The 14,232-nt window shown below is 37.0% G+C and overlaps 1 protein-coding gene across 7 annotated transcripts in view; it reads right to left on the reverse strand.

The window, feature by feature from the left end:
- The window catches only part of PAM (peptidylglycine alpha-amidating monooxygenase), a 233,852-nt gene that overhangs the window by 82,459 nt on the left and 137,161 nt on the right, over positions 1–14,232 (reverse strand). For all 7 annotated transcript variants that reach the window (XM_054032538.1, XM_054032536.1, XM_054032535.1 and 4 more), the window contains exon 7: positions 11,310–11,393. In XM_054032538.1, the coding sequence (XP_053888513.1) occupies positions 11,310–11,393 (84 nt within the window). The remainder of the gene's footprint in view (positions 1–11,309; positions 11,394–14,232) is intronic.

Genomic DNA, 14,232 nt, shown 5'->3' on the forward strand with positions numbered 1-14,232 from the left:
GATTACACCTATTTGTCTCCCAATCTTCAGGAACAAATACCTATCCTGCCTGGTCTCATCCCCTTAATTAACAGCGTCTTCATTCTATGTCCCACAATCTCCATTTTTAGGACTCAGTTCCTTCTTGGAGTCTTCTCTATTTCACCTTCCCCACTTCAAATTGTGCTAAAAACTAGATTTTTTGTTGTTGTTTTACGGCACTGGCTGCAGTGCCACAAATCGTGGCTTGTACAAGGTTGAAACTGTATACTAGATTATTCTGTATCAGGTATAATGAAGGTTGGAAAATATTTGCTATCATAGAGAATATTTTGGATATACCCTCTGTTACTTAGGGCCAGATTTTCAAGTGTGTTTAGTAATTTTTTGTGACTCATTTTTGGAGTCTCAAACCTGAGACACTTTTTGGGGGCTGATTTTCAGGAAGCACCAAAAATCTGTCCGAAGTTGTACACCCAAAAAACAGGTACCCCAAATTACTAGTCACTTTTGAAAATCTTGGCCTTCACTTTTAGTGCATAGCGGTTTTCCTATATAAACATGTCAAATGTATTTCAGTTTACTCCTGCTCAAATGCTTTCTACCTTTGCAACTTTCAGAGTGTTGAGCACACAGGCAAAGTTCCCCTTTAATCCGGATTTAGCAATACCAAAGTAAATCCAAAACTATCAATGAACAAGGTAACCTTTATTGCCACAAGATAAAGCACTTATATTACTCAACTCGTAGAACCACATCATTGTAGATAATAGAAAGTTGACTTACAGTGCACTACAGCAAAAGCAAATTAATATAAAGACTGGGCTAGATTCCAGACTTGTGCAAGTGATCACCTAGAGACTTTTTTAAATTTTTGCAGGAAAATACGAGCACTTGCTCTAAATAGTCTCAAAATGTCTGCAGAGATAAATGTTCTTTAACAACTGCTTCCCTCCCTACAACTCACATTCCTGAAACTGTCAAAGCTGCTGAGCCCTCAGTTCAGCACAGTTGAAAAGAATGAAGCAATGGCAGCAGATGTCTCAATCTCCAATAGAGCTTTTCTAATAAATGCTGTTACAGCTAAGCAACTGTGGTGAAATATTGCACAAATCCAACAACATCTTAAAATCATCTTTCCAACCTGTCACTCTGGCTAACTTAACTCCTTTAATTTTGCATTTCAGCTATAGAGCAAGTATATATTGCTCTAGGACAAATAAATTATTAGTTTCCATTTGCCCTATGGCACATACAAGAAAATACATTCATCCACCTCGGAAGCAGGTTTCTTTCAAGATGATTCTCTATGCTGGATTTCCAACAGAGATCAAACAAGAAGAATCCTGCCTTTGTTTATTTCTTTTATCAATGCAAAAATAATGGTGCAGGTTAAAATGCAACACTATGGTTTGAAATATAAACAGAGATCATTTGCTTTATCATCACATTAAAATTAACTTTTAAAAAATGTATTACTGAAACTAAGTCCAATAGCCAATGTGTGCTTAATTCAGTAAAGAAATGATATTGTGCATGCTGCCTATGTCACTTTTCACCAGTTTTTATGAAGAAATGTGTTACTAAATGCTAGAGCTGGTTGGAAATGTTCTGACAGAAAAGGGTTTTTTGGTCAGAAAATGCTGATTTGTCAAAATTTTAAATGTTCTGAAAGGATGTGTTAATTTTGGCAAAATTTCTGATAGAACTTAGGCAGGTTTCCTGAGAGGTCACCCCCCAGCCTCTTCCCTGGCTGTATACAATCAGGTGGGCTGACACAGAACCTGATCTCCTGGGGCTTCTGGGATTGTTTTAGTTTCCAAAACAAAATATTGAGGAATTTCATTTCCATAAAAAAAATTCAAGTGTTGGCACTTCTTCCTGATTGATTAAATGTTTTTCAAATTTTTGAGGAAAAGAAAGTCAGGTTCTCAGCCAGATCTACTAAATACTTGAGAAAACTCTTCCTCTAGATCTTATCTGTTGTTGGAAACAAAAAATAATGTCTAATTTCTAGTGCCTTCTGCCTACACGGGTATTTGTTGTGAACTAAGAAACCTGGTCTGAAATCCATCTTCAACATTTTCATTATTTTATCTTATGTATTTATAATATTTGCATAGGATTCAGTGAACAATATGGGAAGTTCTAAGTGGGCAATTTAATACCTATAAATTTACATATATATTTATCCACTGGGCTACAACTGTCTTCGCTTAAGTGTCTTCTTTAGATTTCAACCCTGTCAGAATTGTATTTTTATTAAAAATTCTTAATTTTCTGCCCTCAGAGACAAACAGATCACTACATTTTCAACACAATCATGTTCATCATCCAAAACACTCAGCATCTAATGAAAACACTTAAAATTGGTTTAAAAAAATCAAATTCAATATACATCATTCAATTTGTTTTACATTACATTTTTCTAAAAAGAGGTTTCTGAAATTCTCTATGGAATCCACTTTGCACTCTGCTGCCTTTGGATAAAATGTTTGATTATTTTTTCTTTGTAATTTACAATCTGTTCCTACTTTATTCATAGTACAATTTGTGTTTCTTCTGCTGAATAATTTAACACCTATGAATTCCCTTTTATATTAGTCAAGGAGACTCTAGCTTAGTAGTAAAAGTATTTGCCTTATATTTGGATCATAGTAACATAAAACCTGTAGGGTTTATATTTTTGATAAAAGCTCTTCATATCCATTTTCTCTGTCACATCAGAATCATTTTCACCACTTAAAGTGTAGTTATATTCTGAAAAAATGATGCTGTAAAAATGCTCAACAGATCTTGTCCCTGTGAGTATTCAGTCACATATGCTTACTACAGTGATAAAAATGTGACTGTATTGATTTTTTTTTCTTTTTGTTGCTTTTGTCAGCTCTGCAGACTCAACGCAGCTAAGAAAATGTTAGCTGGATTTTATTTCTTCTTATAAATCAATAGAATTCTTTACTTTACTTTCCCAATTAGTTACACCTATGCAAAACTAGTTAAGGCAATGAAGTTGCACAGATATCTATGAGATAATAATTTAGTCTGCAGGTTTATTTTTTTTTTAAAGTCATGAGGACGTATGAAAAGGAGAAATTAAGGCTTGCTCTTAATTTCCAGGTTGAGTTTGTAAGGTTGTCAGTCTTTTTTCCTTGTGAACTGAGAACATTAGATATGAAAACAATGACATGCCATCATGAAATTCCATGATGCAATTTTACAGTCACTCTTCTGAGTAGCATAAAACCTTTATAGTCAATACACTACTGCATGTGGATAGATTACCCAAATATATAATTTTTTTCAACAGCAAACCAATCATCATGCAGATCTTTGCAGGAAGCTGGGAATTTTAACCTTATCAACAAAATCAACAGACAATGTATTGTAAATTCTATAGTCACTTATATTTTTAATGGAAAATTATGGTAGGTCTGCAATGCCCAAATAACATTTCACAAATCACATGCCCATTAACCAAGGACCACATCTATCTACTGTATTTCTAAGGTGTATATCACTGTACTACCCAAGCACCATCAAACTCCTCCTAAGGAAAAAAATCCACAGAAAAGCGTTACACCCCCAAAAGAAATGGGCACAACATAAAACATGTTGGATGGGAGGGAATGGCAGCTGCAAAAAGGAGTGTTTAGGTGTCTAACTGCATGGAGCCAGAAATCCAACAGAAATCTCAGCTTCAAAGTAGAGCCGGGTGGGAAATGATTTTCCCATCCTCTGAATATTTTGAGAGTTCAGACATTTTTCCTGTTTCACATCAGGACAAAACTGATACCTCTCGATGTTTTTTTATTGGGGGGAGGAGAGACCCACCACCACAGAGCAGCCAATAAGCTGGTGGTTAGGACATGTTTGGGGGTGGGGCTCAATGGGTATTATGCCTACACTGCATAACAACCCCTCCTCCCCCCCAGCAGTGAGTTTCAGAGCCCAAGTCAACTGATTTGGGCTTGTGCTACAGTGCTAAAAATACCAGCATAGTTCCTGCTTTGGCTGGAGCCTGGGCTCTGAAACCTGATGAGGGGGAGGATCTCATAGCCCAGGCTCCAGCTCAAGTGGGGAAGAATATACCATTATTTTTAGCCTCATAGCATGAACCTAACTCATTTGATCCAGGCTCTGATACTTGCTGCTGGGGGGCTTTTTTCCACAGTATAGATATACCCAATGTCTCCTCTTGGAGTTGTAACGGGCGCTCTCCTGGGATGTGGGAGAGTAAGGTTCAAGTCACTGTTCCACCTGATTCTGAGGAAGGACTGGAACCTGGGTTTATCACCCCCACCCTCACCCCCAGGTGAGTGTCATAACACTGGGCTATTAGCTATTCAGGAGCAGGGAGTTTCCCTCCTGTTTCTTCCCTCCACAACTTCCATTCTGGACTTAAGAAACCTTACTTGACAAACATCTAGCTGAATCTGGTATCTTCCCACAAAAAGTTTAAATTTTGACAAACTGGCAATTTTTTACGAAAAACCATTCTGAAAAATGCCTAACCAGCTCTACTTCAAAGTCCTGAATCCTGGGACATCTATACAGAGTGCCTACCCTTCATGCACTACCCAGTCCAATCACAACAAACAACAGCAATGAGCAGTTCAGCCACTATCTTGCCATTGCATCTGTGTAGTAGAGCCAAAGAGGACTTAAAGCTGGCATGAGCAGCACACCAAATTACCACTTTTGACTGGAAAAAGGTTTCACAGAATTGTTGATCCAGAGTTGCATTCTTCAAACAGAGTAACATTCAAACCAGTAGCATGTGTACTTGCTGCTTTAAAAAGCCCAGTTCACAGGGTTGAAAACAATTATGAGCCAAATCATCACAGAAAAAGAATTTAAACAGAAAAATTGAACTGTTTACGAACATTTTACTAAATACCTCAAAAGCCACAATCCCGCATTTCAGAAAGAAAGCTATGCTGGTTAAAAAGCCAGTCTGGTATAAAGGGGAAGTGAAATCAGCTATAAAATATATAAACAAAGGTAAAAAAAGGAGAAGTGGATAGCAGTAAATATCAATTAGAAGCTAGGAAGTGTAGAAAATTGGTAAGAGAAGAAATCTATGGCCAGCAGGCATCCTAACAATGGTACTAGCCAAACACTATATAAAAATGGTAGAATTGTCAATAATAATGCAAAAAAAGGTGGAAGTGTTCAATAAATACAGAACTGAAATATCTGGGGTCAAAAAGCATATGATGTAGTCATAATGATGAAATGTTTTCCACTCCAACAGTAAATACAGATGATGTTAAAAAGCAACAACTAAAGTTACATCTTAAATCAGCAGATCTAGGTAATTTACATCTGAGAATTCTGAAACAATTGATTGAGAAGTTCTCTGGACCATTGATGTTGATTTTCAATAAGTCTTGAAACACTGGGAAGTTTCAGAGGACTAGAAGAAAGCAAAGGCTGTGTCTATATTTAAAAAGAATAAACCCACATAACTACCAGCCTGTCAACGTCAATCTGAGGCAAAATAATGGAATGACTGAGATGGGACTTGATTCATAAAGAATTAATGAAGGGTAATACAATTAATGCCAATCAACATGGGATAATGGAAATTAGATATTTTCAAACTAACTTGCTATCTATTTTTCATAAGATTACAAATGTGGTTGATTAAGTATATTACATCAATACTATTACCTTTGAGTTCGGTAAGGGATTTGACTTGGTACTGCATGACATCTTGATTAATAAACAAGAACAACAGAAAATCAAAATGGCAAACATTATATGATTAAATGATAGCTGCCATAATGTAGAAAACTACATTGTCAAGTGGCTACGTTTCTAGTGCAGTTTCGCAGAGATGGGTTCTTGACTTTAGACTAACATTTTTATTAATGACAGTGAAAGAAATCAAAGTTTTCACTGATGTAGCATTACAGATGACACAAAAATTGGGAGAGTGGTAAATAAGGAAGAGGGCAGGTCACTGATACAGAGCGAACTGGATTGCTTGGTAAGCTGAGCACAAGCAAACAATGTGTGTTTCATGGCTAAATGTAAGGTCATATATCTAGGAACAATGCAGGCCATAATTACAGAATGGGTAGCTCTATCCTGGGAAGCAGTGACTATGAAAGAGACATGGGGATCATGGTGGATAACCATCTGAACATGAGCTCCCAGTGCAATGCTGTGGCCAAAGGGGCTAATGCAATCCTTGGAAGTATAAACAGGGTAATTTCAAATAGCAATTGGGAGGTTATAGTACTTCTGTATTTGACACAGGAGCATCTGCTATTGGAATACTCTGTCCAGTACTGGTGTCCACTCTTCAAAAAGGACGTTGAAAAACTGGAGATGGTTCAGAGAAGTGCTACAAGAATGATTAAATGATTGGAAACCATGCCTTATAGTTATAGACTCTTAAGAATTCAATCTATTTAGCGTAACACAGAGAAAGTTAAGAAGTGACTTGATCAGTCTTTAAGTACCTACACAGGGAACAGAAATATGATAATAGAGGACCCTTCAATCTAGCAGAGAAAGGTATAACAAGAAACTAGGGGTGGAAGTTAGAGATAGATAAATTCAAACTAGAAATAAAGCACAATTTTTTACAGAGAGGATAATTAACCATTGAAACAGTTTACCAAGGGCTGTGATGGATTCTCCATTGCTGGAAATTTTAAAATCAAGATTGGATGTTTTTCTAGAAGTGTGCTCTGGCTCAAGCACAACTATGTGCAGCAGGAATTAAAATAGGGAAGTTCTATGCTCTGTGTTATATAGGATGTCAGATTAGATGATCACAATGGTTCCTTCTGGCGTTAAAAACCTATAAATCTATATAGGTGTGTCCACCTGACTGAAATACATGACAACACTTATTTTGTTGAGGAAGGGGTGGGAGAAGCATTTTAGCTCCTGTGCCCTCCACATGTTCTCTTCCTTCTGAAACCCGATGGTGGGTGCAGAGGTTCTAGACTTAACTTATGAAAGGGGAGATTTTTTCAAAGGCACAAATGGCAGTTGGGGGTCTGTCATTTGTGCATTTGAAAATCTGCCCCCAAAGTCTTCATCAATTGTACTTAAAGATATTAGGTTTTTCAAACAATGCAGTAAGTTAATTACAATGTAAAACAAAGAAAAATATCAGATCCAAAATATTTTATGTGGATAAAACAAGTTTAAAGAATCACTATTAGGAAATAAGCAGTTTTTTAAATGATCAAGTTTAACAACACAGGGTAACTTGGTACATCCAAAGTTCAGAGCTACATAGTGTGGATTTAAGAACCCTAAAAGGAAGATAAAATAGGTCCTAATTGTATCTTGCCTGGCTTCTCCCACCAAGCCTAGGGACCTCATGCTCTGCAACACTGGCCCCATTGCAGCTCCCAACCCTATGGCTTTCACCCTCCCAGTGGGCCTGTTGGGTCAAAACATTTCAGTTTCCCTAGCAACCAAAGCAGAACGGGAAGTACAGATCCAGGTGCCAGTGTTCCCTTTTCCATGACTGCTTCCCGTCTCCCCATTCTTTTTCTGTTCCCTCGCTTCCTATACACTATAAACCGCTTCTCCTCTTTTAGTCGATTACCCATCCCAAAAAATGTGCATTAAGTAGTCAGCTCGATCACTTCACTTGCAAGTTGTATTTCTTTTCCTCGGCCTTTGTTATTCTTAACTGTTTTAGACTCTTTGGTGGCAAGGACTACAACCTTGTATATGCAGGGCAGGATTAAGGCACACGCATTACAGGCAGTCAAATAACATTAACTCTGCACTGTAGTGATGGTATGAGAAAGGGGGGAAAGAGGGAATCTCCGCCCCCCCAATGTATTTTTAGAAATCAGTTTAATCTGATCTGGATCCATTCACACTGAAACGGATTAATCATAATAGCTTGGTTATAGCATTGCACAGACCTACAGGGCAGAGTTAAAGTTGTTTGAGTTCCTTAATTGTGCATTTCTATACCTTAAAGTATTCTGATTTCATTTACACTGAACCTTAATTTTGAAAGTCCTGGGTTTGTAATGCTTGTCACCCTTAATTTAATCATAAGTACTTCCACAACCATAACTCCACCTTAATGTAGTTTTTTGTTTAGGAGTATAAATAGTAATAAAACAAAAAAATGGAACCCCCCATTTAATTTGATAACCTTTTTCTAAATGTGACTGTTTTTACAGATCTCACTCTATATAGCAAAGTTTATTCTTTTCGCAGATAGGCTTTATTTTTTAACACACGAGTGTTTTGGACCACATGTAGTAGTCTTTAACTTTGGTCTCTGATCACAAAACAGTAATGTTTAACTAAATATGGCAGCATTATCATTTGGGTTGTAGCTGAGAAAAATAGCATAATTTGCTTATTAACTGGTTAAATTAAATTAAGAAAATATCCCTTTTACAAACAGTTGAAAAATTACACTACAGGTACATACAGGTACTATGGGAGAAAACAATGAAAGTGCAAATGGAACACAGTTGAATAATTACAATATGCATAATTCATTACTAGATCTACAGCCAAATATTTTATGCTTATATATCCAGTAAAAAAAGTATATCTGTAATGTCTTATATCACAGTACACTGAACTCTGAAGACTGCTACTGAATCTGTGGACTGTTACTGTTATTTATATTGCTGAGAAAGTGCCAGATAACATGAATTAAATGAATAGATTTCATCCTTCATTCTGAATTATGACACATTATGTGTGCTCTACTTTGTAAAAAAAAGTGCAACTATTATAGTCTTAAAACTGGAAATCTCTCTCTTACCAGTTAAAGTCTTGGCACAGATAAGACAAGTTTCTTTTGGATAATTTCTGAAGTGTTAAAAATATTTCTAAAGCTGTTCACAAAATTAAATCTGCTTGAAGAGAGTAATCAAGGTTTAGAGAGAATTATATCACATTACATTTTTCCCTACTCAAACTGAGATTATCACAAGCAAGCTAAATTAGAAGCCTTTTTTGCTCACAGAAGAAAAATGAAATATTTTTGCATGTTAAAAATAAAAGGATGGAGCACACAATACAACAAGTACTGAAGTAAAACCAGATGGTATTTCGTCATACTTATTTTAATCTCTCTCCTAACAACTTCAGTAGTATCCAATTCCCATCAATTATTGACAAAAAGTAGACTATTGAGATTAACAGAAATACTGGTAATCTTCCCCCAAACCCTGTCTACTACCTTACTTTGGAAACTTGAAAAGATAGGTTGTGTAAGTTAAAGCAGTCACCACATGTGACAAAGAACAGAACAGGAACAAAAATCAGTTTTAAGAAATTGTAAATTCTCATGTAGCAGGCAAATAACTTCAGGTGTTCATTGTTTTCCATTTTAAAAAACCCACATACACATGGTTTATTATTAGAAATCTTATAAAAAAAATCCCACATGTGACTTGTACTTAATACTGAAAAGGAACTCTCAACTTCCCCAAGCAATAACAAAGGGCAGGCTCTCTCCTAATATATTTTCTTCGGAGGGTTGTAATTTTAATTATAAGTTCTTTTGGCAAGTGACGATTCCCAAGGGTTTGCACTTGCTCACCTGTATTGTCAGATGTAAAAACAGATTCCTTCTGAGCAGAGATAGGAGCAGCCAGAGTTGTGCAATATACCCTTCTACTGGCCACATTCAATTAAAACAGTTACTGCACTCTTCATTTGTGCAGACTTTTTTGGGCCAATTATTATGAGGCTTTACAGCCTTATATTCCCTCATATCACAAACATTTAAAAACTTTTAACAATAAAAACAAGTAGAAATAGCAGGAACTTAGTCAATCACCGAGTACATCTCCCTGCTTGTGCAGAATTGTTTTCTACAGCATTTTATAAAACAAACAAACAAACAAAAAGTTTGGGGGGAGGGATAGCTCAGTGGTTTGAGCATTGGCCTGCTAAACCCAGGGTTGTGAGTTCAATCCTTGAGGGGGCCACTTGGTGATCTGGGGCAAAATCAGTACTTGGTCCTGCTAGTGAAGGCAGGGGGCTGGACTGGATGACCTTTCAAGGTCCCTTCCAGTTCTAGGAGATGGGATATCTCCATAAATTTAAATTTAAAAGCATCCGAAGAAGTGGGCTGTAGTCCACGAAAGCTTATGCTCTAATAAATTTGTTAGTCTCTAAGGTGCCAAAAGTACTCCTGTTCTTCTTTTTGCGGATACAGACTAACACGGCTGTTACTCTGAAACAAAAGTCAGTGATCCTGCCTCAAAGCTTTTATTAACAAATTACTTTTCAGATCCAAACTTGTTACTGTATTTGATCACAGGTGTACAACCTAATTTAGAAGAGCCATATTAGCCCCAGTTTTGAAAAGGATTAATATTTGAATAGCTGATTGTACTCATGCCTCACATAAATTGGATTTTTGTGGTGTGTTTAGATGAAAGTGTATCAAATGCAGTCTGTTCCTTTAGGTTACAGTAAACAGGTAAGCCACCATCTGGATTTTTGATTGGTGACTAGAGAACAAAACTCCTAATTCAGAAAAATGCGCAGAAAACATGAGGCTTACAAGGTGGATATTTGCCCCTCATGTTATAGAAATTCACAAAAAACGTGTAATGAATATAAATTTATAGTCCTCCCAGTCTTTCACAGATGCTAATAGTACTGGTGTATATTTTAGATGTTCTATTGGATAGATATACTAGAGCAAAAATACTTATATTCTGTCTGTAGGGTCTATCCACAAGCATTAACAAAAACAAACCAAAGAGCAATGTTTATATTTTCTTACTCTCAAAATACTCATGTTATTTTCATGCTTCTTTGAATGCTGATTGATTGATTAAAGTCTCTCTCTCCTTAACCAAGATTCAAACCAGATATAGGCATAGCTATTTTGCACTGATTTATAGCACTCATTAACATAACTGAAAAATCATGATTAATACAAAATCTATTCTAATATGCTATTCTATTTTAAAGTATTTTACACTAAAATATAAACTTGAAAGAAAGATGTGAAATAACTCTCAGATGAAAAAAGATGTTAAGTTGCTCTGAGAAGGAGTCTGTCTCTGCTTACAGAGTCAATGTGAAGATGAGCATAGTTGCCTTTTGTTGCTTTCTTTGAATTTTACTAAAATATAACCTTGTCTATCTCCTTTCCATACATCTTTGTAAAAGTTTAAGTCAAGCTTATATTTTTAAGTTAACTTTTTAGGTGCTTCTATCCCCACTAGTGGCAGCGCCAATGGAAATTATTTCAGTAGGTAACAGATGCTTTTTTTTGTGTGTGTGTGCAATCTAAAATTTTTCAGAAAGGAATATTTGAAATCAGATTTACAGACCACAATTTCCAAAACACATACCTCTGAATGCACTGACATCCCCATAATGTACTTGGAGCACAAAATATTTGCTACCTGTTTCTCCTCCAACTTTGAATCCAACACCTTAAAATAAAGAAGACGAGTTAGGGTTATGGAAACAATAAATAAGGTACATTTTAAATAGTTCGTCACTGGTAACACTGTCTAAAAGTCCAAGACTGAATATTTATACTGGCAGTGGAGGAGGAGGGAAGTTTCATTTTAAGATGTCAGTGAAAAAACTACTGGTCATAGAAACTACTAAATAAATACATAAATAAAATATTGCTGAAGTGGCACTGAACATAAACTTCTGATACTCATCAGTCTGAGTCACAGTCATCAATGAAGAGTGATGACTGATTTAGGCAAATAATTCCTTCATTCCAATGCATATTAGGTAGGATTATAAAACAAGATGACGCTCATGTTCTTTATTAGCCACAAAGGATTCTAATATAATGAATGCTTATTTTTCATTTCCCATTTTAACAGTTAATTTAAGTTTAACAAGATGTAAATTGCTATGAATTTATGCAAAAAACACTAAAATTAGAAATACACAAACTTAATTTTCCACCCCAAAATGTTCAACACTGCAAAAATCATTATTTTCATGAAAGTTGTCAAAATGTGCAGGCTTCCAAGTAGAATAACAATGGGGTGACAAATTATCAACAGATATTACAGAGGAACTTGAAAGAATGAATACAAATTACAGAGCACCAGCATCATTGATAAGGATCTTTCCACACCTGCCCAACAATGAAAATACTTGGCGAGAAGCAGAGAAAGCAATCTCTGCCTATTCAGCCTGTGAATCCCACTAGATTAATAAGTGCCAGTGGCAAAGCTTCTCTGTGAAGAGGGTTGCAGAATCTCTATGCACAATCATAGTATCAATAAGAAAAAAATAAGGAAAGAAAGGAAGACTGGTAACTCATTTAAACATCTGCAGTTTTGAGTAGTTTAGAGACAGCAACAAATTGCCAGCTGGGGTCTGGCACGTACTTTAGCACCTTGGCTCCCTGGATTGTACAGCTTTGGTGAACTGTAGCTACAAGTGAATATGCTCAGAGGTCAATTAATGTCCCTGCTGATTACACTGCTCTACAGCCAAAATGCTTCTGAAATAAATGTAGTCAAACTTTACTAATTCTGGGTCATTGAGAACGAAAATGATGCTTAAGATTGTTGATTGGCTCTAGTTTTCAAGATATGCTCTTGGGTCAGTATATACGACCCTTGACTTGGGAATGGCGGAGGATAAGTGAGTTATAAAGGGAAGGGATCTCAATTTAAACCAGAAATGACTAAAATACATCTTTGACTGGATCTATGAATAAATCTATGACTGGGTTTGGACAGTACTTGCTTTTTAGGCAAAACAATGAATGATGCAATCTGAAGCTGGTATTGCGTCATACATTATATGAATTGCATCATGTTATTCCTAGAAGTCATGGATGATGCAATCATAATGAAGCTTATATCACTCTGCTGAACAAATGGCCCTATATCAGCTCTAGAAATCATATAGTGTCGTGCTCTCTTATTTGTCAGTGTTTGATTTTGCAAAGGGACACGTTTCTGTTTAGCCAAAGTGAGCAGAGATGCCTCATACTTGTGTGAACATTGCAGCTAACTTCTGCTATGTTTGTGGTGAAGTGACTTTTGCATCACAAAAGCGCAGTATAACCACTATGGTTAAGAAAGCCTATCACCTTTATTTTGTCTGCAAAATTGGAGATCAGGACAAGAGGTGGGCCACACACGTATGTTGCAACACTTGTGCAACAAATCTTTGCCAGTGGTTGAACAGGGAAAGGAAATCTATGCCTTTTGCAGTGCTAATGATTTGGAGAGAGCCAACAGATCATACCAGCAATTGTTACTTCTGCATGGTGCCTCCAGTTGGGAAAAGGTGTGTCAAAGAAGAAAAAGTGGACTGTACATTATCCAAACATTCCATCAGCTATACGCCCAGTACCCCACAGAGAAGGACTGCCGGTTCCTGATGCACCAGAATCATTCTCACTTGAGTCAGATGAGGAACAGGAAGAGGATGAAACTTCTGTTCCTGAACCATCAATGTCACAGGACCCACGTTTTCTCCCATCCTCCTCCTCTGAACCACACCTCATAACACAAGGTGAACTGAAGGACCTTGTCAGGGATTTGGAACTACCCAAGAGTAAGGCAGAGCTGTTGGGCTCCAGACTACAGCAGTGGAATCTCCTGGCAGGTGATGTTAGGGTTTCCATGTTCCGTGACCGTCAAAAGGATCTTGTCCCATTCTTCTTCATGGAAGGTGATCTTGTAGCCTGCAACAACACTGATGGTGTGATGGCAGCCCTCAACATCATTCACGATCCAGATGAGTGGAGACTGTTCATTGATTCATCGAAGACGAGTCTTAAAGCTGTTTTACTGCATAATGGCAATGTTTTGCCATCAATTCCAGTTGGTCATGCAGTCCATATGAAGGAAACCTATGACAACATGAAACAACTTTTGAGGTGCATAAACTAAGACCAACATCAGTGGCAGCTTTGTGGCCATTTGAAGGTTGTTGCTCTCTTGCTTGGTCTGCAGACTGGATACACAAGGTACTGCTGTTTTCTCTGCGAATGGGATAGTCGTGCAAGAGATTCCCACTACATCAAGAAAGATTGGCCACTCCGACAGTCATTGGAGCCTAGGAGGAAAAGTGTTCAGCAACCACCACTTGTTGAATCAAGGAAGATTTTGTTACCACCCTTACACATCAAGCTGGGTCTGATGAAGAACTTTGTCAAGGCCATTGACAAAACACAAGCAGCTTTCAAGTACCTCCGTGGAAAATTTCCAAGGTTAAGTGAAGCTAAGATAAAAGAAGGTGTCTTTGCTGGTCCTCAGATTCATGAACTTCTTCGAGATGATG

This window comes from Malaclemys terrapin, chromosome 6 (genome assembly GCF_027887155.1).
Source record: "Malaclemys terrapin pileata isolate rMalTer1 chromosome 6, rMalTer1.hap1, whole genome shotgun sequence".
NCBI lineage: Eukaryota > Metazoa > Chordata > Testudines > Emydidae > Malaclemys > Malaclemys terrapin.